This window comes from Sinocyclocheilus grahami, unplaced genomic scaffold (assembly GCF_001515645.1).
Source record: "Sinocyclocheilus grahami isolate Dianchi unplaced genomic scaffold, SAMN03320097.WGS_v1.1 scaffold222.1, whole genome shotgun sequence".
Classification (NCBI taxonomy): domain Eukaryota; kingdom Metazoa; phylum Chordata; class Actinopteri; order Cypriniformes; family Cyprinidae; genus Sinocyclocheilus; species Sinocyclocheilus grahami.
Genome location: NW_015505401.1, coordinates 3,477,002 through 3,503,996, shown reverse-complemented (window position 1 = coordinate 3,503,996; position 26,995 = coordinate 3,477,002). Strand labels below are relative to the sequence as shown.

Below are 26,995 nucleotides of genomic sequence, written 5' to 3'. Positions count from 1 at the left end.
GGGTTTCTCAGCAGCAGAAGTCGTCATAGTTGGTGGAACTATGATGTCACTTTGTAGGCAAAAACCCGGAAGCGAGTTAGCATTTTAGCACTTCCGGTTCCATCGTCTCAGAGTCAATGGGTCTTTTGAATGGGAGTTTGGTTAAATCCCATAAAATAAGGTCCGTGGTTCACACAAGCTTAAGATACTTTCACGTTTTATTCTACGACATAAAACACACCAGTTACACCCCAACTGTTATGTTTCTTTAAAAAATACGGTTGCTAACAAGTTGCTAAATAGGACTACAGACGCTGTCGGAGACATTAAACGTCATCACACTGAACAATTTATCAATTTACAGTATTTTCCAATTGTAGTATAATTTATAGTACAATTAATTGTAGAATAACCAATTAATAGTTTCCCGCTTTTTATATTGTTGTTCGACACGTCTTTGGATGGAAGATGCTCATTTTATCGCTTTCCTACTGATACGGAGACTCTGGGTTCGTACCATAAGGTAAACTCATGATTATTCCATGTAAACACCACATTTACCGGCTTAGTCACGGTGAACGTGAAACTTTAACGATAATGCTTAAAGCCACGTTAAAATTATGTTAACGACCACATGAAGTTGTTCGAAAGCATACAGATTGAGGATTTTCTAGACGCAAGGATAAAATAACATTTTGTGTACCCTCCCTAACAAAATGATAGCTGAAATGTGGTACAAAATGTGTAAGTTTCATGAACTATGATTGAACACAGAGCTTATTTTTTGCCTATGGAAAAATCCTATTGGCTTTTTGTCGAGGGAACCAGTGTGATGCTAACAGCCGATCCGCATACAAAGCGACGTCATAGTTCCCCCACTCTATTTGCACTTAGTGTAAACTAAAAAAATTCTCATCAAGGCTACATTTATCTGAAAAAAAAATGTAATATTGTGTAATTTTCTCATGCTGTTAAATAACAGGAAACAGTCAAGGTTAAGATGCCCATGAACACAGTAGATGTGGTGTGCTATTCCAGTTCCCCGTCCTTTGCTCGCTGGTATGAAGCAGCTATTCTGGGTGCCACAAGGTTTTATCACAGCTCAATGCATTATTTATAAGGCAGAAGCCTGGCCCCTGGAGCAGGAGAAATGAATGGCTATGACAGGGTAAACCCCACAAGATGCCAGCCACTGTGCATTGCAGGCATTAGTTGAGGCCAGCTTTTCAAAGTTGCTGATGGCCGACTCTCTGCTATTTCTGGGAAACAATATGATACCGCATCTAGGACATTTGATTGTTTTTTTATGACAATGCATTATTTATTTGTCAATAATAGATGTTAAAATACATAACAATTGCCTTTCTGACGGAATATCTATATTGCAGAAAAAAATCCAAGGATCTGCAGAGCAGGAGGCTCATTTCCAATTAAAGAGAAATTAAAATTCTGTCATGTCATTCCAAACCTGTATAATTTATATTTTTCTGTGAAAGACCAAAGATATTTTGAAAATGTTTTTTTTTGTCAATACAATGAAAGTTTTTGACCCCACTGACTTTCATTGTAAGGATGAGAACAATTCTTCATAATATGCTCTTTTGTGTTCCACGGAAGAAAGAAATCCATACACAACACGAGGGTGAATAAATAATGGATATGAATTTTCATTTTTGGGTGAACTATCCCTTTAACAAGACAACATTTCAACACACTGACAGTCTGGCCAACAGCAGACCCTTATAAACGGCCTATATATAAACTTTCAATTCCTAACTTACATTCTTCCCACACGCAATTATATCCCTCACTGCTTCCATATTTATATTTATTTGGCAGATAATTTTTCTCGAGCAGCTTTAACGGCATACTAAACCACATGTACAAGTCATGGTGTAATTTATCTTTTAATATAAAATTCATCTCCATAAAGCAAGTTGGCGATGGCTATAATGAACAGATGCTAAACATTCATTGGAGATAATAAATCTGATTCACAGTTTTAAAAAGGTTCTTTAAGCATTGACTTTTATTCTTTTCACCACATCTAATCTCCATGCCAATCGAACGGCTTTGAAATGCAGCTCCGGTTCTTTTTTAAACTAAGAATGGAATTAATTGGATTGATTTAAGTAATAGATTTCATGTTTCATAATGAACCTTGCACTTACTTTAAAAGAATCGCATTTAAAGTTGCATTTCAAAGCTCTTTATGGAATTCAGTGGGGTAGGCCTGCTTTTAGAAGCAGAGCTCAGACGTTTATTCAGATAACTGTGTTTTTCTTCTCAGACTACAGATGATGCTGAGCCTGATGATGATGAGGATGACGAGGATACCTTCCAAGGTTATTTCTGGGGAAATATAAAAGCCATAACCACAGACACCATCTGTTGTATTACAAAAAGAGATCAAAAGCAGTGGGAGGATGGAATCAAAAGAAAGAAAAACAGAGAAGAGAGACTGCATTGCTGGGATTAAGAGGAGACTGAAAGTAGAACAAACACAGTCTGTGTTATGATGTCTTCACTGGTGATCTCGTCTCTTTTGCTCCGGGGGGGGGGTTTGAATACGTTCTAATTCTGAATGCGTATGAATGCTACTGACATTCGCAAAGTGGGGAATTCAATTAGGCTTTCTGACATCATGCCTGTCAACTCCATTAGACCGGTCTCTTCATAACAATTCATATCTTCTGCCCTACTGCTCATTTTTTAGTTTAGCAACAGCAGTTATATAAGGTAGAAAGTCTCACATGAGGTAGTAATGTGAGAAAAGAAACCCTTTGGCTAGTGGCATAAGGTCAGGTCCACATTGCTGCTTATTTAGTGTGCAAGCTCCACCCATTTAGACAGGAAGAGATAGCTTCACCAACATGTAAAGCAACCAAATCACAGTTTGTTTTGTTTTAACGTGATGTTTAAGGCTATGTGTATTTGAAAATATCAGTGGAAAGAATTCTATTTAATAAATAATTGTGCAACAGTCTCATCTGTATCAGTGGTTGTGCAGAAAAAAAAAATGTAATATCTGAGAATATCTGCCTAATCAGTACTGATTATTTAATTGTCTTTGGAAGTTGTGTAAAGTCCGCCAATCAGATTTGAACTTGTCATAATCAAAAAAGTGATTTCCAGTTCCAGTCCTGAAAAAAATAAATAAATAAATAAAATAAAATAAACAGTGACACGTGTACTGTTCGCATTTAAAATTTCCCACTTTGGAAAGGAATTCCTTTTAGCCAAAACGTTTTTTTTACATGTTTATCTTACCGAAAGCTCTTTTTTTTTTTTTGATATCAACCTCAAATTTGGAACACAAATAGTTTGATTTTCTTAAGTTTTAGAGTAAAGCATGTTTTGGAAAATATATATTTCATATGACATTTAAAAACAGTATTTTTGTGCTTTTTTGATCATAATAAACAAACATCTATAATTTTCTCTTTTTTTCACCTCAGCAATAATCTGCCACGTGTCTTCTTTAAAAAAAGAGTCCAAATGTCCAGATTCCAAATGTCCAAAGTCTGTGCTCCAAAGCATTAAAGATTTCTGAAATGTCAATTTCAAGTCTATGCTCAAAAAGTGGTTAACATGTAATAAACAGATCACAACTATTCCATAAATATAATTTTGTACCATACAATCCCTGATATTTTTGACCATCATGCGAGCAGCACCAGAGGGTCAAATGTAATCTCAAAATGAATATCCATTTTTCATAGTGTACATTATAAACCCTAAAAACTGTTCACAACAATGATGATAACTATAATAAAAATTAATTTGTAGCAATTCCAAATACACTACAACTATAACAATAATGACAGAGAATTTACTTGTACTGTTTATTACTGTTATTTTAACTTTTAATGTATGAGTTTTAATTCAATTAGCCTTAATAATATAGAATTAATGTTGGCCATTTATCAGTTATTGACCATAACATTTATCAGCTAAGTGGTATTTAAACCAAAATTGTAATATATTTTAACATTTTAATAGTCTGCAGAAATTATTACTCAAGTTTCCTGTGCTTGATTTGAAAATGAACCATTTCATTTGACCATAGACCCCCACTCTTGCTAGATCAGGATGTAAAAGTATATGTTCTACTGCTTCAGGCAGCCAAACCATGGACACATTTAATGAACTAGCTCTTTTCTAAGGCCTGTTCCAACTTTGCCACTCTGGGGGAGGATGACACTGGATGTGTAATTACTGCAGACAGGACCAGCTACACCCAGACAACATGGGGCAACCCAGGACAACATTATGACACAGTGCAGTGCAATACAGCACAATGGAATGCTGTGTAATGCATCAACGCTAATTAAAACAGAATGGGCCGTGACACGGCGTAACCCCAGGAAACATCCTACACAACAACACGGTTGCAGGATTGACTTCCTAACTATAGTGGTACAGGCACAGTGATTCATAACTATGTGACTGTCAGTTTTTGGCAAGACATTGCAAGTGTGTTGTCATTTAGAATGTACAATTCAGTGACAGCAATGGTGGCATAGAGACAGGTGAACAGAATCACCAATATTCCATTTACCACAATTTACACAAAAAATAAAGACATTTGTTTGGTAAAAGGGCTGTACCGTATGTGGAACTTGACTTTTAAATTGTTTTGAAAAAACTGAGCAGTGCTTTTCCATGAAAAAGGTGAAAAGACTAATCGCTTGTGTGTGCACTCACACACACACACAAACTGGTATTCCTATAATTATGGGGACATTCCATAGGCGTAATGGTTGTTATGCCGAACAAACTGTATTTTCTATCCCAGTGGTTCTCAGACTTTTTATACCAAGTACCGCCTCAGAAAATATTTGGCTCTCCAAGTACCACCATAATGACCGACATTAAAATACAGTAGCGTAGTAGGCCTAACTATTCAGCTACAGCTCTGCACAGTTCAAAAACGAGGCAGTTTTATTCCTATTAAGAATATTTATTGTTGGCACCCACTTTAACACTGTAAATACACAGTTTGAACACTAACACTGCACTGTACATACAGGTAATTAAAAAACTTAAATAATTATTAAATTCAAATGTGTTGTACCTTAAAGTTAAATAAAAACTGTACTGTATTTAAATGTAAAAAAAAATAATAACTTTACTCAAATAAAGATTAAATTAAAAATGTATTGTGTTTTAACATTAATTTATATTTAATTTAGTGATTCCTCTGTGTACCACTAGAGTATCAGTAGTGGTACTTGTACCACACTTTGAGAACCACTGTTCTATCCCATTACCCTAACCCAACCCTAAATCTTAATCTACCCCTCACACAAAACTTTCTGCATATTTACATTTTCAAGATACTTCATTCTGTATAATTTATAAGCTGATTTCCCCATAGGGACCAAAAAAAACTGTCCCCACAAGATCAAAATTTACTAGTATTACTATCCTTGTGGGGACATAATGTACCTGTAGCATATAAATACCAGTACACAAACATACACACACACACAGACTCACACAATATCTACAAAATTGCAGGTATAATACTTCAATCTTTGCAGGTATTTATGAGGGACAGTGTCATGTGGTGTAACTATTAAGAAAAAGGATATAAAAACAAGTGAGTCTACACGTTAATCATTATTTTCAAAAAGTTATTAAATATTGTTTTACTAACACCTACATTAATAATTCATTGCACCACATGACATTTTACAACCTGAACTAACCTTGTCTTGTCATAAAAAAATCAACTGGTCTGACATTTTAAGAGACTTGCTGACCTTTACACACAGTCATGAGAATCTGCAGGGGTCTATGATATAATTTCCTGTGTTGTTGTTTTTTTTAGCATAACAGCAACATATGACAAATGTTGCAACATATGTACACTTTGACAAACAGTTGTACCACCCTGAGAATTTTGACTTTACTAAAATAATAATTTGTTTTTAATAAAATATATAGAATGAAAGTAAATAAAACTACAATTCAAAATTTAATAGAATTAAATGTAATAATTAATCAAATTTATAGATCTGGACAAAAAAAAGAGATGTCTTTGACTCATGTGCCAAAGTGTATTGCCTAGAGTTAACGGTTTGTTTATTGATTTGAAAAGTGATCTTTTATACAGGATGGAACACCTAGGAGTTTTTCTTCATTTAAATGAACACTAAGTATACATGCCTTCCATGAGTCCCAAATGCTGTTATCCTATAACTAGAGAAGCTCTTTAGTGGGGAACTCACTCATTCTTGGTTAGCTGTCAATTATGTCTTGTCCAATATGACGTACAACACACTTATCCCCTAAGTGTCTTGTTAAAGGGCACAATATGATATGTGTATAATGTCAGATGTTTCTCTTTTAGCAATTAATTTTTTTAATGAGAAATCAGTGAGTATAAGCTGCTCATAGTGTGGGCAGCAACACAATGTGTGTGGGAGAGCTTTTTTAAATACCAAGTAAAAATGTTTCCCCTACAGTCAGGCATTAGGCAGACATGTGAACACACAACCTGTCATGCTATCGTTATGGCTGCCTTCAATCTCAGCGACCCACGCACACACAAACACCAAAACCGTCACTTGTAGCTCTCAGCCCTCTCTCTCTGTCAAACACACATACACACACTCAGGGGCCCTAATCAACGTCATCAGGGTCTCGGTTTCTGCAGATGGTGGAAATCAAAACTCAACAGGCTGAGCGAAAACACACCAGATCTGTGACAGACAGGAAGCTAAAACCACCTACACAAACTAACATTCACCATAAACAGAGTATATGGCTTTAAATAGGTTGGAGGAAACCTAGAACAAACTTATTTATTTAGAAAGCACAATAAAAGCAACAGTGCTGTACAAACCGTACTAAAGTAGTCATCAAAAACATAAAGTGTGAGTGTGTGTATATTTATATAGACCACAACACAATGAGAGGAGGAGACCCACTCGACATGGGAAAACCACCGCCGCTGAAGCGCCGTCCACCAGCACAAGAGCCCACCGAAGAGCGTGCTTGACTGTAGTTTATCACTACTGCAGAAGGTCAGGAGCAGAACGATAGAACCGCTCGGCTCCGAAGCGAAAAGCTGAATATGCGCTGCACCTGCTGCCTACTTATACTCACGCTGTGATCAGCAGCAGCTGGATGCAATAATCGCATGCCAATACGCATTGGCTCGTTTAGTTTACACTCGAAGTAGATTGGTCCCTCTAAGCGAGATCCCAATTCGTCGGTCCTCCGACGTGACGTCGAGAGTGACCGACTGAAAGGGAACTCTACTAGTGATTCAACCTTATAAGCCTGGATAAAAAGACAGGTTTTTAACTTAGATTTAAATTCAGATTCAGATTGAAATAATCTGAGGGAACCCTGGGACCATCTTGGGAAATCTTGGGACCATCAACAATCTTTGCTCAGATGAATTCAGAAATCTAACAGATGCAGATTCAAAAGGTCAGAGAGATGGTTAGGTGCTGATCCGGTTAGAGCTTTAAAAAGTCAAATTTTAGAATCGATTTTGTAACAGACCGGCGGCCAGTGCAAAGGATATCATATAGGGGAGATAGGATCAAATTTCCGGGTGCCAGTCAGAAGTCTTGCAGCATTTTGAGCCATTTGAAAACAACTGATATTAGATTGACATAATCCAATATAAAGAGAATTGCAATAGTCAAGTTGAGATCAAACAAATAACTCTCTTGAACTCTGCAAAAGGTTAAAAAAATACTCCGCCTTAAAAGGCAAATAGCAATCTTAATTGAAAAACAACAACAACAACTGGATTTAACTACAGCATTTATCTGTTTATCAAATTTGAGTGCAGAATCAAAAATAACTCACACGTTTTTCACAGAAGGTTTAACATAGAAGTCCAAATCTCCTAAGTCACAATCAGAGCTGCCTGAAGCGCCTGAAGGCCCAAACACAATAATCTCCGTTTTGCTCTCATTAAGATGTAAAAAAAAGAAAGAAAGAAAGAAATCCATTACTTGATATCAAAAAGACATACGGCTTAGGCCTTTTTGGCATTGTGCTTCAAGGGCAAATAAATTGAAGTCAACATGAAATGAAAATTGACCCTATTTACTTGCACGGTACACATTCCTGGGCTTATTGTGAACAATTCACTGGTGCATGACATTCTAAAAGAAAAAAAAATGTTTTTTATAACTTTTCATCAATATATATTTATTTATTTTATTTTTTAATTTACACTGTGTGTGTGTATATGTGTGTATATATATATATATATATATATATATATATATATATATATATATATATATATATATATATGCATATGCCCTTCCTAACTTGACTTTCCCTGTCGGCTGTCTTCACAAAGCCCTCCTACTTTACACCTCTTCTCCTCCTACCACCCTCTTTTGGTAAGCAATGCCTACTTTTCACATTCCAAGCAATGCCCTTTGGATAAAACCAAGCCCCAGTTACCATGTTTTTCTCATTAAATATCCCACTTCACCTAAAAATATGTAACATTATGAAAGTAAAATAACATTTCATATTGACTTCCATGTAAATCACCTACACCATTAAGCTTTAAATAATAATAATAACAATACTTCTATTCAGTAAAGGATGCATTCAATTGATCAGAAATGACATTATAATCTTACAACAGATTCAAGTAGGCTAAACGCTGTTCTTTTGAACTTTCTATTGAACAAAAAATCCTCAGATCATTATTTCTCTCTGTCTCTTACGTGGCTGTGGTCATGCATCCGAGTGTGAGGGATAACAGACCACTCGAGCTGAACGCTTCTATTAAAATTTAAGACTGCAGAATGGTTCTTTTTCCCTTCACACTTAATCACACTGAATCTTTCACCACCTCCCACAGAAGACATTAACAGGGAAGAGTGCTGAAAATATAACGCATGGCTGTGGAACTGACAGAGAGGGCAGCACACTAATAGGAGTAGAAAACTTTCCCTAACAAGTCTCTAATTAGATATAAGCTGGCAATGGATGCTGGACAGATGCATGATGATCAGTCAAAGGGGCTGCCATGTTATTTGGGCAGCTGAGAAATCTTCTATACTGTCTATAATTGGGGCTAAGGCTGTAGATACCTTATTCCTCTGACTCCTGACTAACAGATTCCTTTCCATAAACAAGCATTAAGAAGAAGCAGATCTCTGTAATTGGTTCCCTGATGTCCTGCAGAGCAGCAATGCAAACAAATGTCAGAATGACCACTGTGTGGCTTGTCATAGCTGTAGGGAATCGGCAGAGGACACCGCAGTTTGTATTTGGTAGTTTGGTAGTTTGTAGAGGTGGTTGTATTTGGGTGGTTTGTACATAACGCATTTTTGCATTAAACAAAACATTTATTCAAAATGTAAAAATCTAGAAACAACTGAAAGCAGTACAAAAATTATATATTTCGGGTGGCCTTTTAAACATGTTGAGGTTGGATTTTATACAAAGTGTGAAAATGTGTGATGCAGATACACACTGGCTAATGAGAGGTCTGTATAAAAAGTGTTTATTGGGTCTAGGTGGTTTTTTTTGTTTTTAGTTTTTTTAGAATGGCACACATGGCATTGCTTGAGGATCTTGCTGTGTGAAAGTGTTTGCTGAGAGTGACAAAAGGGAAAAATCCCATATATGTATACAGTTTGGCCGTGTTTTATGTAGATTACTAACTCAAGGTCGCTCATTTAAAAAACCTCATATACATTACTCTAGGACTAAGTTAAGAACAAATTCATACATGTACACGTGTAGTGAAATAGCCAACATTTTTGCAAGAATTTCACTTGCATATAAATACAAATAATTATCGCAATTATTACTTGATGAGACACAGTGTTTTCCACCACAAAGCTAATAACACCAAGGTCATTGGTTTGATTCCTAGGGAATGCAATAACTGACCCAATGTGCACCTTGTAACCAATTTCACTTTTTTTTAATGCAAAATGAATCAGATCAAAATGAAGCCTGTTTACTTTCTAAATAAATCCTGGTCTTACTGCATGTTATTCATTAGTGCAAGTTATTCCAAAATAAATAAATGAATAAATAAAAAATAAATGTCTTTAATATCTTTCTACAAAATAAATAACTTGCTCAACTTGTAAACCAACTTTCGTTTTTGACTGACATCATCTAGGCCATGCAGGCAATTGGCTAATATTAACCAATAGTCAAACAGCTATTTAGGAACTGTTTTTAAAACTGGCTTGGAATAAGCCAATAATTTTCCAATGGATAAATTCAACTCCTACGTTTTTTTTCTCAATGAATATCACATTTCACCCTGAAATGCATTTTATTATGTAAAAGTAAAATGCGCTGAAAATCGGTCTTGAAGGAAAACAAGCTGTACATAGGGCTTACAAGAGTGCATAAGTCAACAGCCAGTTGTAAGGCGTTAGTAATAACTGCAAGGATATTATCATTAAATGTCTTTAAAAGCATGGTGTAAAGCCAGTAATTTCCCAATGGATAAAGTCCTAAATTTTTCCCTCACTGAATATCACAGTTCACGCTGAATTGCATCTTATTGTGTAAGTAAAATGGGCTTAAAATGTGATTTCATGTTAACTTTCGGTGACAATTAGTCTGGAAGGAAAACAAGCTGTACTGTATTTACAAGAGTTGTAAAATCTTTGTAATACTAGCAAGGATTCTTTTGTGAGATCAGTACAACATAGCTTATAAAGTGACATGACATGTGGCCAAGTATGGTGACCCATACTTGGAATTAGTGCTCTGCATTTATCCCATCCACACACACAGCAGTGAACACACACACCCAGAGCGGGGGGCCGCCATTTTTTGCTGCGGCGCCCGGGGAGCAGTTGGGGGTTCGGTGCCTTGCTCAAGGGCACCTCAGTCGTGGTATTGAAGGTGGGAGAGAGCACTGTACATTCACTCCCCCCACCTACAATCCCTGCCGGTACGAGACTCGAACCCGCAACCTATGGATTACGAGTCCGACTCTCTAACCATTAGGCCACGACTTCCCATTCCTTCCTTATTTAAATTCACCTACCTGTTCAGGATGCTTGCTTCCTGTGATTTCAGCCACAGTGTTGTAGGAGTCAACATCTGGCAGTGTTTGGGCCCCCATAGTCAGACGCACCACAATCCTCTGGCCTCTGCGGGCCATCCTGGCCATCATCTGGGCATCCTCGACAGTGATGCAGGCAGTGGGGATCTGAGGCACTCCAGGCTGGTACCACTGCCAGCCAGTGTGGGGGCTGAAAACAACACCATGAGTGTGTTAAAACTCAGAAATTTGCTTTTTATATAATACATATTGTAATATACATTACTGGTCAAAAGTTCAGAATAATTAAAAGGTTTTTTTTAATGCAATTTAAGCCTTCGATGGCAAATCTGAATTTTCAGCAAGTATCATCAATTATTAATAGTGCTAAATTTTTAATAATGGTTCTTATTATTATCAATGTTGAAAACAGTTTTTTCTGCTTAATATTTTAGTGGAAACCATGTTACATTTCTTTTGTCAGAATTCTTTGATGAATAGAAAGTTTAAAAGAATAGCACGTATTTGAAATATGAATGTTTTTAATATATTTGTAACATCATAAATTGCTTTACTGTCACTTTGGATCAATTTAATGCATCCTACTAGATAAAAGTATTAATTAATTCGGTAACACTTCATTTTAGGGTCTCTTAACTAGTTGCTTATTAGCATGCATATTACTAGAATATTAGCCATTTATTAGTACTAATTAAGCACATATTAATGCCTTATTCTACATTACCTTATTCTAGATCCCCAATCCTACCAAATACCTAAACTTAACAACTACCTTACTAACTATTTATAAGCAACAAATTAGGAATTTATTGAGGGAAAAGTCATAGTTAATAGTGAGTAAGTGTTCCCTATTCTAAAGTGTTACCATTAATTGTTATATATGACCCTGGACCACAAAACCAGTCATAAGGGTCAATTTTTTTGAAATTGAGATTTATACATCATCTGAAAGCTGAATGAATAAGCTTTTCATTGATGTATGGTTTGTGAGATACAGCTATTTGAAAATCTGGAATATATTGAGAAAATCACCTTTAAAGTTGATCAAATGAAGTTTTTATGGATATTATGCATATTACTAATCAAAAATTAAGTTTTGATATATTTACGGTAAGAAATTTACTAAATATCTTCATGGAAAATGACCTTTACTTAATATCCTAATGATTTTTGGCATAAAAGAAAAATCTATAATTTCGACCAATACAATGTATTTTTGGCTATTGCTACAAATATACCCCAGCGACTTAAGACTGGTTTTGTGCTCCAGGGTCACATATACACTTTATACTTAATTCTTATTTAACTTTTGAATGATAGTGTATCACATTTTCCACAAAATATTAACAGCACAACTGGTTTCAGCATTGATAATAATAAGAAAGCACCAAATATTAGAATGATTTCTGAAGGACCATGTGACACTGATGATTGGAAGTAATGGCTGCGGAAAATTCAGCTTTGCCATCATAGGAATAACTTAAATTTGAAAATCCATTCAAATAGAAAACTGCATTTTAAACTCTAATAATATTTCACAATATTACCGTTTTACTGTATTTTAGATTAAATAAATGGAACCTTGGTGAGCTTAAGACACTTTGTTAAAAACCTATTCCAAACGTTAAACTGGTAGTGTTTTTTTATTTATTTATGTATGCACGCATGTCAAATTGTAATTATCCCAAACTCTGGTAGTGTTTTTTTTATTTTTTTCAGTATTATTATAATTATTTATGTACTTATTATTTTTTCTTTATTTATTTTTACATTTATTTATTTATTTTTTGAGAAACTAATTATCTCTGGAGTCTCATCTTTAAAGACTTTTTTTCCCCACTTTTGTTGACAACTTTATATTCAAATTTCTGTTAATAGCCAGTTTTAGTTTAGTTTACAATAGCAGTCCTTTTAATTCAACAGTGTGATGGTTCTGACCTGTTGATGGAGAACGGAGTTACTGAACGGATAAGTGAAGCCACGGCTCCAACTTTAGCAGCCTCTGAGGCCCCTGAAGCCCGATAGGCTACGGTCTCCCCATAGCTGACAAACGGCTGGTTATACACAACGATTTTCCCTTTAGCCTCACTCGCTCTCTTTTTGAGCTCTTCAAAAGACTCCACCACCATTACCTCTGCCTCTATACCTGCCAGAAGAATATAAGCTGGTTAGATATTTGCAGGTGCAGGTATTTAAAAGATGAATAGTGACTACTAACCTCCTAGAGGAGTTCCAACACTACTACCAAGCCCGAGTATGGCTAAAGTGTGGTTTCTCGGTAGAAGCATCACCGCGCTCTCCTCCCCCCGCACCCAGTGAGGGATCTTCACTTGCTCTAGATGCACATTCTCCAGTCCGTCCCGTGTCAGGGCATTGTACATGTACTTAATGGCCAGGTCTAGGTTCTTAGAGCCACTGACTCTGTTTCCAACAGTGTCAGTGAACTCAGCCAGCCTCTCATAGGAACGGTTCTGAGCCTTGCCATATACTGCTAGGTTTATGATTCGCTGAGCGATGTCAGAGTACTTAAAAATCTCTTTGGATATTTCTGAAAGCGGTTTACTGTCATAACAGTGAGGCCTGGAGTGACACAGTAGACAGCGAAGTATAAGAAGAGTCAGAAGCACCTGACTAATGGAGTTTAGACACCTGCTTTTACTGCAAGCCATCTGAAAAGCACATGACAGGGGGTAAAAAGTCGAACATTTCTGTTTAAAAAAAAAAAAGGAATATTTGGCATTTATCATATAGTTAAATATTACTTCAAATAATGTTTTAATATATATATATATATATATATGCACACACACATTTCTGTTATGGCAGTAATGCAGTTTAACTGGTCATAAATTGTTTCCTGGAACTGTTTTCAACATTGTTTTTTTCCTGGTCGTTCTTGATATGAAAACATGTTATACATTGAAGCCCAAACATGTAAGCTACTGCCATTTATTTGATCACTTGCTCATGTTGGCACATACAGTATTAATAATAATAATAATAATACAGTACTTTCAAGCACAGCTGGTTTTACGAAATCTAAAAACGCAACAAACCGTTTGCTATTTTGCAAAAGATATTAGACGACATAGTGGCTTATTCTTGGTTTTTGAGAAAAGCTATTAAAATACTTAAATGCGTGATTTAAATAGCAATGTATTAAAAATTATAAATAATTTACCGGCATGATTCATAATGAAAGTACACTGTACATACCTTGAAAACATTGGGCGCTCATGTGGCTACGGCAAGCTCCAAGGGACAATCAGACAAAACGCGTTTAGTAGTCAACACGAGACAGCTTTCACAACGATATTTCATGAACCGTTGCAGTTCTTATGAAGCAGATGGTTAACATTTTACGTTGTAAAAACACACGGCGGTTTAAAAAATGTATGGTTTACTGTATTAATTTATAGATCAGGGTGTAGGCTAAATGTGTTAGGCTAACCAAGATGAAAACCTTTTTTTAATCCATAGGCATTTCCATAAGATGTATTAGCCTATTATTATTATCAAATCAAATAAGACAGGCTTTAGGCTACTGCTCTTACTAAATAGCCTAATATTTGACAACTATTTTACGAGATAAACGCGAATGACAGTAGTATGGACTACTGGACTCTTTTGTGAAATTTTGCTATATAATTATTAGGCTATATTTATATATTTTTTTGCAATACAATTCCTCCCAAATGGTTTGGTTTGACATTACAGCTTCGAAAACCAAATCAAATTTGCTAAAGCTAAAACAACATCAAAAAACCAACACATTTATGAATAACTATAAACATGTTTATGCATATCTTTTCTGCAGTTTGTGGACAGGTGTCCTGACTAATAAGTGTGAGATTCTTTCAGAGACAGCCTTTGTGGCAACTTGTGCGTTTAATACATTTTCCTGTCAGAGATTTAACATCTATGGACAAATCCCAGAGCAATCTTCATTGGAGGAGTTACATTTCCACCACAGCTTGTGTTTGATGGTCCAAAGAGAGAGTTGAGAGCCACTTGGCATGCATATTGATTCATTATGTACATATTCATACACACACAGTGATTAAACAAGTTGAGAGTAATCTCCAAAGAGAGGTGCATATGTCGATGCACAAGAAACGTAATTAAAATACCATGAGAAAATGTTTATTCAGTAGTGTTTTTTTATGAAATACAATACTGTTTCTGTGACATTACCACTCATCACATTTCTCCAGTTCCAGCTTTTAACATCATTCCGATGCACAAATGTCCTCAAATCCCTGTAGAACTGTTTCAGAACAGTAGGCACTTCAAGGGCTTCTAAAACATTTGTGAATATACATTTTCATAGATTGTTTTTAACTAACATATTACATATAATATGTAGTATATAAATAATTATATTCTATAAATTATTGTATATTAACATATACAGAGACGTCATTGACTCTAAATGGTCAGGTCTTTAAAAGAAACGATGGAAATACACATGAAAAGAAGAGTAAAAATGAGCAGATGTGATTCATGTTATTAATCACCTTCACTGTTAACAACACTGTTCGAGTCTTTGGAAGGTCAGAGACATTCAGCAGAATATGCTTGAGTCAGAAACATAGGAGAAATCTTTGCAAAAGCTGCTTCCGCGTGAGGGATAATATTATGAAATAAAGAAAAATGGCCTTCATTAGGGTTCCAGTCAACAGTGAACGTTGGGAATGTGTTGATTGAGAACAGTGTGGGCGTAAAAATCAGTAATACTGACGACTTATACTGGGTAAATGATGTTAACCTGTCATGGAAGATTCATTACTGGACTCTTCCACTTGTTCATAATGAAGACTGAATTCGTGTGAAAAAAAATCCATATCTTATTCTAATGAACCATTTTTTTCCTTCCAAGCATTGGGTAAGTGGGTATCAAATAGTTCTGTGAAAAAACAAAACATTCTTGACCTTGATGTGCTTTTTTTGTGCAATGCAAACTTGCATAATGGTTAAAGTAATTGTAATAATTTAAGTAAATTACTGCAGTGCTATGAATGGTGACGTCGCAGACTTTCAGTCAAGTACAACTGATTTTTCTAAGAGACTTTACCCTGCATGAGTGTTTACATGAAAAGAGAGAGAATAAAGTAGTACAGGTAGAGAGCAATGTGTTCTTGGCTTCAGGCAAAGTAGAATTTGAACTTTTAGGGACTTAACACTGTACCAACTACATTAGAAACATGAAATACATATAAACATTCTGAATAATTCTGTGATCTTTGAATGATATCGGCCAGACGGAAGTACACACATTCATTTTGACTGAAGAACAGAATGGCACAAGCCAAGGGAGAAAAACCCTTTACAAAAATGATGAGATGAAAATGAAGTTACTGATCAAATCCACACTGAGATAAGTTACTGAAATGTAATCAGTGGGAAATTAAAGGTATCAAATATAACCCAGGATTTACATTCCGGAATTGTCTTGTTCTTTAATAAAATGTTCTTCTACTGTTACAAAGTAGTCAATGACTAAAACCTGTGAGCAATGATTTACCTTCATACACTGACAACAACTGTTTTCAAAACCCATAGAGAAACAATCTTTGACGTTTTTGATTCCAAAAAAGAAAATACAAGCCCCGGTTGGCTTTGTGAAGCAAAATTACTTATTTTGTTACATTTTTAAATAAGTACAGGTTCCCCGTAAAAAAAAAAAAAAAAAAAAAAAAACCCCCCCGTTGCTCCCCCCCCTTTCTTTTGGAGGGGGGGGGGTTGTGGCGTAGAACTCTTTACTCGGAGCCTTCTGATAGGCTGAGTTGGGATGCTTGCGCTCTCCAAGGTCGTAGCTCCCCTCGTCCTTCTTTCTCATACGGTACACCAGAAGGAGGATGAGGAAGATGGCAAACAGGAAGCCAATCACTCCGCCGGCTATAACCGCTGCACCAAGAAAAATGACACCATATCAAAAAAATTCATATGGTTTGAAATAATATCTCAAATCATATTCAAGTACACATCATATTCAAATGCTTCAACGAAAACTTACAGATGTAAATGAAATAAAATATTAGAGAAATTTGACAGAGAGACAACAATGGTTTGTCAGCTTATAGAATTTATTAAAAAATAAATCAAAAATCATGGGTAATTTTGAGAAAAATCTTTTATTTATGTACTGGGATAAAGATTTGATTTTGTCCTTGATCAACCTTGAATATCTTGTAATTATGTTTTATTCTATTTGACGTTTAAAAATACTATTATTATTATTTTACACACACACACACACACAAAATGGATATGCCTTGAACTTTCTAACACAACAAGTCAACTAGCAGTCCATTATAAAAAATAAAAAAAAATGGCCAAATTGGTCAATATTTATGAATTTTAATTATGTAAATGTGAAAATTTTCAGTTAAGTATATTTCTAGCCTTTAAACTGGCACTCTGCTGCTTTTGCAGAAATATGCACCTCATCACTTATAATTTCCATCATAACCAAATGTAAACTTTTTTGGGGGAAAAAAACAAAAAAATGGTAAATTTGTATACATAAATATTAAATAAATAAAAAAAAGTAATACTAAAACTTTAAAACTAAAAAAATTTACAAAGTAGAATTTTCTTGATTTGTAAATATCAATACTCCACAAAATGAAAAAGTAATAAAAAATAAGAAATTAAATTTTTTAAGCATTTTTTTCCTTTAAAATCTTAACAGGGGACTAAAAAGTTCCCCTAATTGAAGAAACACTCTTGTATGCTGTTCATTTTGAACATACCTGCCAGCACTTCTGTCCTTTGGAAGAGATTTTCTGTGCGAACCTCATGAAGCGGGTCAGCATCTTGTACAACACTCGGTGAGCTGGTGGCTTCAACAGTGACCTGGGGCTTTTCTGTCTGATAGCCAGAGATCTAAAAAAACAGTGAGAGAGGCAGAGAAAGAAAGACAGCTTAACATCGAAATTGCTGACACAAAAAACAATTGAGCTTGTAGATAGTGTTGGAAAAAGTGAAGAGATTTAATAACAAGATTGAAGGATCCAACATAATAGTAATGTTCAGTAAAACTGTGAGAGACAGCAGGTCAGTGTAAGCATCAAAAAGCGGCAATATCAAAAGTATCACAAGTTGTCACAGTTTTGCAGGCTGTGCAGGTTTTCGGAGCAGCGGGAGTCAGCAAAAGCTTTGATAGTGTCAGAATCAGTATGACTGAAATGGGCTAGCAACCGCACCTCTGGTTCTGGCTCTGAATCAATGAATGGGTCTATGCTGATTTTGTCCATCTCTTTGGAAATGGAGGACTCTGAGCTGGGGCTGCTGCTGTAGACAGGCTGCTGAGTAGACCCTTCTTTGAATTCTGGGTACCGCACAATTACCGTGGAAGTGTCTTCATCATCACCTGTGTCACTTGAACCTAAAGAGACATGAGAAATAAAGATATGAGTTGAATAAATAAGCTTTCCATTGATGTATGGTTTGTTAGGATAGGACAATATATGGCCGAAATACAACTATTTGAAAATCTGGAATCTGAGGGTGCAAAAAAATCAAAATATTGAGAAAATTGCCTTTAAAGTTGTCCAAATAAAGTCCTTAGCAATGCATATTACTAATTTTTATATGTGTGTGTGATATATTTACAAAAATGTATCAAGTTTTGATATATTTACGGTAGGACATTTACAAAATTTCTTCAAGGAACACGATCTTTACTTAATATCCTAATGATTTTTGGCAAAAAAGAAAAATCGATGATTTTGACCCATACAATGTATTGTTGGATATTGCTACAAATATACCCGTGCGACTTAAGACTGGTTTTGTGGTCCAGGGTCACATAATATATTATATTATATTACATTTTGTGAGGATTTCAAATGTACTCTTTCTGCAGGTTACACTTAAATTCACGAAAACAAATTCCTCGTATGTGTAAACATACCTGGCAATAAAGCTCATTCTGATTCTGATTCTGAAATGCCAGAAGGTAGCAACAAGTGACTCTTTATGAGCGAGTCATTGGAATCATTTACTCAACTAACTAGGGTTGCATTCCACTTCGTTTTTTTATGCTGTTCTCTCGCTAACTTCCCTATGTCTCGGATGTACGTCACTGATTACACTGCACGAGTTCCCACTACTGGTGGAACCCTTGCAATAGGCTGAATTGGAAGGTCCTAATTGCCTATGGATGATTAAGTTGATTAATTATTTACTTTTTTTTTACTTTACAGATTTGTATGATGCAGCATTCTGTATGTATATAGATATGTTTCGGCTGTTTTAAATATTTAAAAAATAATTTATATATCATAGAGTTGTTTGGGGTGGGGGTAAATTAAATGCAATCTGTGGTGACATCACAATCGAGTTGCATTGTTGTATATGGAGTGGCCTGAAGTGTACAGTACATATGAAGCAGACTTGCTCCCTCTGTCAAAATCGAGGGGTCAAGGGTCTGTCCATATAAATTTCCCTCGTCAACTTCACAAAGTGAAACGCACTTCAAAATGGCAGCAGAGATTCCCTGGACCACAAAACAAAGTGCTTAAGGTGCGAGTGTGGGTCGAAAAGTGAAGTGTAACACAGCCTAGCTCAAAAGCATTGATTCATTCATGAACAAACTAATTTTCTTTTTTTTTCATATTGTATATTGACTTTTTTTTTTTAGTTAGCCCCGATTTTCACTCGCCGACAGGTTTTGTGAAATGCCACAACACAACAAATGCCCAAAATCGGAGGCAAATCGGTGCTCATTCATGTGAATGACAATCACACAGTGTGAATTACCAAAGATGCGATCTGAGAGAATTGCCGACGCATCGCCGATGCCTGTGAAATATTTGGCATGCTAAATATCTGAACCTGAAGGCGATTTAAAATCCTGCTGCGTGAAATGTGTTGTGACTGAAAAATACATCGGCGATGACCTACAGCCAACGAGAGAGCAAGATACAGGGCAGCGGGAAGTTTGGGGAGAAGTTATAGACTAAAATTTCAGCAATCCTAGATCCCCGCTCCCCCAAATTCCTCCTCCATAATCTTTTTTTCTTTTTCACCTTTTCCCTGCAAATCAGTGTACAGATCATTTGTATCACAAACTTCTTGCTGGCTACCATTTTAATAACATTTCCAGTCTTGTGCAAGAACTCTGATCTCACGTGTGATCTTGCGTTATTTCTCGCGTGTGTTTGGTTGTGCGTTTGGTTGTCGCTGATCCTTCTATTATAAAGTCATGCAGTGTGTAACCTCTTGTCGCCGATCCATCGTACAATGTGAATGCTACCCCAGCCAGTCGTGCAGTGTGAAAATAATGGTGATCCGACAACTTTGAAAATTGTGCAGTTTGAACATAAGTGATTGTTTTCATGAGAGAGTCACTGAATAATTCTCTCAACCATTTCATTCAGAAACGAAACTATTGTCTATTGCTCGGGATGCACAACAGTTAATTCTGCCGTGGCTTAATTTGGAACTATTTTTATTGGCAGAGCAAAGTCACTGGCAATACTGTGTGTACAGCCATGCTTATTTTTTGTCAGCACTTGTTTGTACGATATTGGTTAAATATCTTATAAGCCTATATTTTTTGCCGTATCTTTAGCTTCGTCGGAATGTTTTGAACACAAGAACAGGTTTTATGTTAATATCTATTCACACAGAATGTGTTTTTGTGTTATTCTGTGCTGATTTTACATGCTCCAGATGAACATGTCTGACCATTGTGGTCGCACTATGCATATTTTGCAGCGTTTCGCACATTCGAAAAACACAGCGATCACGTTAAAAACAGTTTAAAAAAGCATCTCTAGACCTTGTGTTATTTTCTTTCCAATACCCTCCATCTCACTTTTTTAAATGCAAAAATGCATTCTGTTTGAATGGCCCCTAAGCAACACGTCTGGTAAACCTGAAACCAGCCTGATCGTACAGGGTTCTCTCGAGACTGATTATGCAACTATTCATTTGTAAGTCAATTTCGAAAATATGAGGTTTGCACGTCTATGACGTTATGGTCTGATGGGACTATAATGGCATCCCAGTGGCCTGAGCTTTAGTTTAAATGTTCCAATCTTCCCTCTTTCTTGGACTTTGAGTTCTGTATAAATATAACCATAGAGAATGGGAATGCACGATCAGCACTATTGTACTTAAAGTGTTTCCAAGAGAGACAGATGAAATATATAAAATGTATAAATATTTCAACCGTTCTCTCCATTTTGCACTGTAATTGTGCCAGGTACAAGGCACTGTGGTACAGCAGTAAGAGGTAGAGAAATTACTTATTAATAATGCAGAGTTTCTGTATGGAGAAGACATCTGCTGAGTGACCATGGTGGTCTTGGCTGACCGCGTTTGACTGCAGGTGAAACATCTGTCCGCTCACAGGGTGGGCAGCATTGTCTAGCAACCACCTAGCAGCCCTTCTATTACCAAAATATTACACAACCTTTAGACACAACAAAACTGGCTCTGTGGGTTGATTATAAATACTTAATTAAATGATTTTCTAGTCCATAAATTAATTGGTAATGAGGTGACGAGGTGCTCTACTAAAAGTCCATAACTCAATGATGCACTAGTAAGACGACTGAGAAAATGTCCAAAATTGCGGTTTTAATAGCATGTAATAGCATAATTTGTCTTTAATAATTATAAAATAAACATTACTACTCTAACTAGCCCAGACTTTTCCATTTTTTAGGTGCTGGCACACTGCAAGGGTGTTCTAGGTGGTTGCCAGGTCATTTCTATGCAGTTTTGATTGGATTGCCTACAGATGGCTACTTCCTAGACCAAGCCAAAACAGCTGTTCCATGGGTTTACACTTAGTGTGTACGGTCGCATGCTAGAGTCCAGTGAGTCTTTTTTATTTATGATGTCCCATTTGTCATTTTAGGTTTCAGAAGGGTCCAAAGCAGACTACTACCCTACATTAGGGCCATTTTATCTTCAAAGTGTGGACTTTGAGGAAGAATCAAGGCCTTAGGCTGGCATGGCTCAGGGTTTTTGTATATCTGATGATCTGGGCTGCCTCAGAATAGTGATAGTACTAATATGGGCAATTTTAGAATCAACTGAACTGATATAAACAATCCTTACCTGATCCTGAACCAGAAGTGAAGTCATCATCATCTAAAGGGTAGTCACCAGACTGCTGGTCATCCAAATAGATGTCATCAGTTGAGGCAGGGGACTGACCAGAGACCAGTACCTACACAGGTAAACACAAGCAGAACATTCAGAGCCAAAACATCTAATTTCATCTGAAAATGTTTGAAATTCTAGTGAGCTAGTGAGCTTTCTTCAAAGAAAAATATTTAGCCATTCCTATACATATCTTCACAGTTACAAAAAAAAAGAAAGAAAGAAATGTACACCACTTAAGTACCATTATTAACATATCAAACAAAACTTTTCTTTCCATTTCCAAACACAACACTGAAGAAAATCCTGGCTGATTTTGTTTTATGCTGAAGACATAAACAACAAATACGCCTGCCCAAGGTTCCTCCCACTTCTGTTTCCCTGGAAACTACCTTAAAGGAAAGTAATGTTTGATTCTCTTCCTCAGGAGAAAACTCTCTGAAAGCTCTCTGACCCACTAAAACGGTGCTAAGAAACCAATCTAAAAGTCAGCATCTGTCATTTCTCCACACATTGTGGAGGTAACAAAAGGTTTATCGCTCTGAAGTAATACTTCAAGGTTGAGGGGGGTGTAAACGGACAGCCACGGTCTAGCAAACAAATGCAAGAGGCTATCATTGTTGTCAAGATAGAGGGGCAGATGGACCAATGACTATTTCCAAAACCTATGACCCTTTCTTTTTCACCGTGTTGGTATCACATCCTCCAGTGACCTTGTCATCTCCCACAGACCTCACCATTCATGCTCGCTCGGCCTCAGCCGTCTCTGATCTTTTCCATCCATATTAACCCTTCAGCAAATCACAATGCGCCACAAGCAGGACCAGTCACAAAAACAGCCGGCCATGCTTTGTGCACCTGTGTGTGATTGTATTTCTTATATTGTGGAGGGCAAACAATGAAATGAAGCACTGATATTGTCTGTATATGTGTGTGTATTTGATTAAAGTCTACAAGAGCGCCAATGGATCCGACAATGAGATTGGATAATACTCCAAGCACCTTTGTGTGCAATCTGAATCCTCCTATTCACCCGGATGATAAATAATGGCACTCAGGTGATAAGGTTCAATTTTATAGTGGTCACTCATGCAGGATAAAAACCCAGAAAGAACGAAGGGGTTGGATTCAAAGCCTGTACAATAACAGGAGGCTGGAGCGGGTGCTGTTTTCAGAGGCGCTGAGGGGGAGATTAAACGGGACTTGAAAGCCAATGGAAGACTAAATAAAGCCATAGAAGAGCCAGAGCCTGTGATCAGCCATGGGTCCTGCTCAGGACATCTCAAACATACATCAGCCTCTGTTTGACTCTTCACATTTTTCACAGTCTCCTCACAAAGCAAAGGCTTTCATTAGGTGTCATTGCTCATCGTGACAGAGAACACACAGGAAGACGGGATACAAAAACCCTGTTTAACCTCGACAGCTTACAATAATTGAACTTGAGTGACATAAGGGCTGAGTATGAAACCTAAGGCAGCTGTCCAGACAGTCAATGACTAGACAGCCAGTGTTTTTGTATAAAGGTTCCTAAGCAAATTGGTTTCAGACAGACTTCAAAGGCAACGTAATGGCATCTCAAATGATCTAGAACACATTCATGTGAGCTTTAGACATATCTGCGAATATTTAATGTCAACAATGCTTATGTCCAGGAATGGAGAGTCAATGAAAAACAAAAAGCAGCATTTTTTTATAGACAGGATCCACAAACAGTGGATTTGAATGCACCTTGATGTCTTCCTACTTAGTAAAATGTGTAGGACAGGCAGCAAGGAGCTATTTCTACCTGATCCAGTTAGTTCACTCAAAATAAAAATCCTCTCATCATTTACTCACCCTCACATTGTTCCAAACATGACTTTCTTTCTTCAGCAGAACACAAAAGAAACATTTTAAAGAATGCTGAGAACCAAGCAAGATTGGACCCCATTGACTTCTACTGTATGCACAAGAAAAACGCTGAGACATTTCTCAAAATATCTTCCTTTAGGTTCCACAGAAGAAAGAAAATCAGGTTTGAAACGACACAAGGGTGAGTAAAAGATGACTGAATTTTCCTTTTTTTGTGAACTATCTCTTTAGGAGCTATTTTTTACCTGATCTGACCTTAAAAAAACTACTTCTGTTGAGGTACCTTAATGTTGTCAGTTGAATCAATGATATGAATCATATTCCAGTTCATTCAGATGTTACCACATTAAGCACATTTTTATTTTCAAAATGAATCACATTTTACAAAACCTATGTTTTACTGTCTCTGCATAGTACACCTTTGAAAGCACTTTTTTTATTTCATTTTCTCTTTCTCTTTTATTCCACATTTAGAACATAATATTAAACATGGTAAGATAGCTTGTCTGAAAGTCACTGCCATGATATCTAGGATGCAGTGCTATGCATTTGCTAACGTGCTCTGTTGATGAGGTGCTCAGGTTTTTAGTACGTTGCTAGGAGGTCGCTAGGGTGTTGGTAAGAGGTTTCTAGTGTGTTATGTGTGCACAAAACCTAGTAGACCAGTAGAAGTCTGTGCTGATGATGCAAATTATGTCATGTGAACAAAAGTGGAATGCGAACAAATTAACTTTCAACTTTAAGTTGGCATTAAATGGAATTTGTCTTATTAATTTACCTTTATCCAATCAATAACCAATGTTTATAGAACCAAGTCCCCACCAAACACTCGCTCTTAAAAATAAATGTTATTTTAATGGCATCTACCGTTCCATGAAAAACTTTAATATCCATGGAACCTTTCAATTGCAAGTTCTTCATTGTGGAAAAAGGTTCTTTAGATTACTGAAATGTTCTTCACACCAAGAAAAAAAGGTTCTTTTAAAAACTGTTCACTAAAAGCTTCTTTGGGGAACCAAAAATGGTTTTACTATGGCATCTGTGCCAAAAACGTTAGAATCACTTTTGGAATCTTTATTTTTAAAAATCTGTTCCAATCGAATTTACACTACAATATGGAAGATACTTTGTTACTTCTGTTACATTGCGACTTTAAGTATGAGCAATAACACTAGTAGTCATGCCTATTTTAGCTAATAACACTAAATATCTAATACAATACGTGTAAAGAAGGTACAAAAGTAAAATTGCAAGAGCATAAGGAACATTTTATTCATAAAAATAGCACATTTATATTTTTTAAAGGTCAAACTTAACCACCAGTATCAAATCCTAAAATAATTACGACATACATTTTTCCTTGTTTTTCTCTCATATGAAATTGAGAGTCTCTGTTGCTTAATCCGCTTTCCAGCGAGAACGATTTCGATCCCTGCGATTTTCACACCCATGTGTTTCATGAAAACTGGCTTTAATGAATGGCTAAAGTGATTTAGGAAGGCCTCTAGAAATTCCTAGCGTTTAATTGAATGGGAATGCTCGGAAGAGCTTCAGTCAAAATTGCTAACGGGATGAAGGGACTAAAAAGTCACGAACTGAAAGAATTTACTGCAGGTGGAGCAGTCAGATCTCAGATTTCAGGCTGAAGTCATTGTATTTTCTTTACTTTGAGGACAGCCATGAAAGAGCGAGAGAGACGTTAGTGAGGAAAAGCGAAGGAGTGAGCGAGCGAGGTAAGAGTGTGTTGGATAATATTTCTCATTCCAAAACAAACTCCTGTCAGCCATATGAAGGTGAGAGCCACATTCCTGAGTTCCCGGACTGCAACACAAGTGCTGTATTGTGCGAGGGTCTGAGTCCTTCTCTTTCAGCCTGTGCCAATGATACAGCTGGACAGGAAACTCTGAAACTCACAACCAGCTCACTCTTCTCACTCAAACAGCCTTGCCAAGCACACCGTGTCTCTCTCTCTCAGCACACCGTCACCAACTCGTATGTTCCACACAGTGTCCAGCCAGCTGTAGGCAGCTGCCAAGTCGCAGAGTTGAAAGCAGAGAGAACGCACTGACACATATACTGAATTTGGCAAGCGGAGGTCTAAAGTACATAAAAGGAAAACATTTACTGCCGACCGAAAATGAGGTGAATAATTCAAAGACAGGAAGCAACCAGGCCAGGAAATTAGAATGCTGTCCGTGCCAGCATTAAAATGTCTACACCTATATTGTAATTTAATATGCTTTTAATATGACTTCATTTGTCCTTCACATAGAGAATGACAGTGACAGAAGCTAAATGCTAGTGCCAGTTCTCCAGGTGGCTCTGTCGGTTTCCACACCCTGTGAAATCCTGATTAATTAAGTCTAGTCAGGCTTCCCTCACACTCTTACGTGTTCTCTGTGTCACGTTTTATGTGTTTATGCCATTACTGAGCTAGCAAATGTAAATGCAGCTATTTTCCATAAGCCATTTCTCTCAAGTCAACAACATCTTGTAGAATGAGTGGTATATCCATGGACAGACTCAGTATGGACTGAAAAGCAGCTCTTTATGTTCTAAATCTCTAATGTTAGTTTTAACCATTAAAAATGAAAATCTACGGTTAAGTCATACAAAAATAAACAACCTACAATTGTCAGTGTGGCTACTTCAACTTACAAACTGTACTGTACTGTGTTTCAATAATATATCAGATGGTGTAATAATAACTAATTATCTTTGCATTTTAAATACATGTGAAGGCCTCGTTATAGCCCAAGCAAATTGAAGAAGGAACTGGTGTGACAACTGCCAAAGTGAACTTTCTAGAAAAAGTTTGCTGGAGAACTGCTTCATTGTATAAACTAAAGTTGTAATTCTAATTGAAAGCAATACAGACATACATTTTTCATGTTTAACACTGTAAAGCTGCTTTTAAAGCAATCTTTTGTATAAAGTGCTATAGACTTGTTCGGCATTGCTTTTACTCAAGTCTTTATCACTTTATTAAAATGAAGCAAAACA

At 36.5% G+C, this 26,995-nt stretch overlaps 2 protein-coding genes across 3 annotated transcripts in view; both read right to left on the bottom strand.

Annotated features, from left to right (window-relative positions):
• LOC107596697 (carboxypeptidase Q) overlaps positions 1-14,421 on the bottom strand; it is an 82,571-nt gene extending 68,150 nt beyond the window's left edge. For both annotated transcript variants that reach the window (XR_001610394.1, XM_016287494.1), the window contains exons 1-4: positions 14,231-14,421; positions 13,233-13,683; positions 12,953-13,160; positions 10,997-11,204 (exon numbers count right to left, since the gene is read on the bottom strand). Coding sequence is in view for 1 of the 2 variants with exons in the window: in XM_016287494.1 (XP_016142980.1) it covers positions 10,997-11,204; positions 12,953-13,160; positions 13,233-13,683 (867 nt within the window). In the remaining variant the exon portion in view is untranslated. The remainder of the gene's footprint in view (positions 1-10,996; positions 11,205-12,952; positions 13,161-13,232; positions 13,684-14,230) is intronic.
• Positions 14,422-16,751: 2,330 nt separating this feature from the next.
• Positions 16,752-26,995, bottom strand: part of LOC107596743 (syndecan-2-A-like) — a gene marked incomplete at its 3' end in the record, with an annotated part of 27,178 nt that continues 16,934 nt past the window's right edge. The window contains exons 2-5 of the mRNA XM_016287540.1: positions 22,094-22,205; positions 18,223-18,404; positions 17,770-17,902; positions 16,752-16,921 (exon numbers count right to left, since the gene is read on the bottom strand). Coding sequence (XP_016143026.1) covers positions 16,752-16,921; positions 17,770-17,902; positions 18,223-18,404; positions 22,094-22,205 — 597 coding nt within the window. The remainder of the gene's footprint in view (positions 16,922-17,769; positions 17,903-18,222; positions 18,405-22,093; positions 22,206-26,995) is intronic.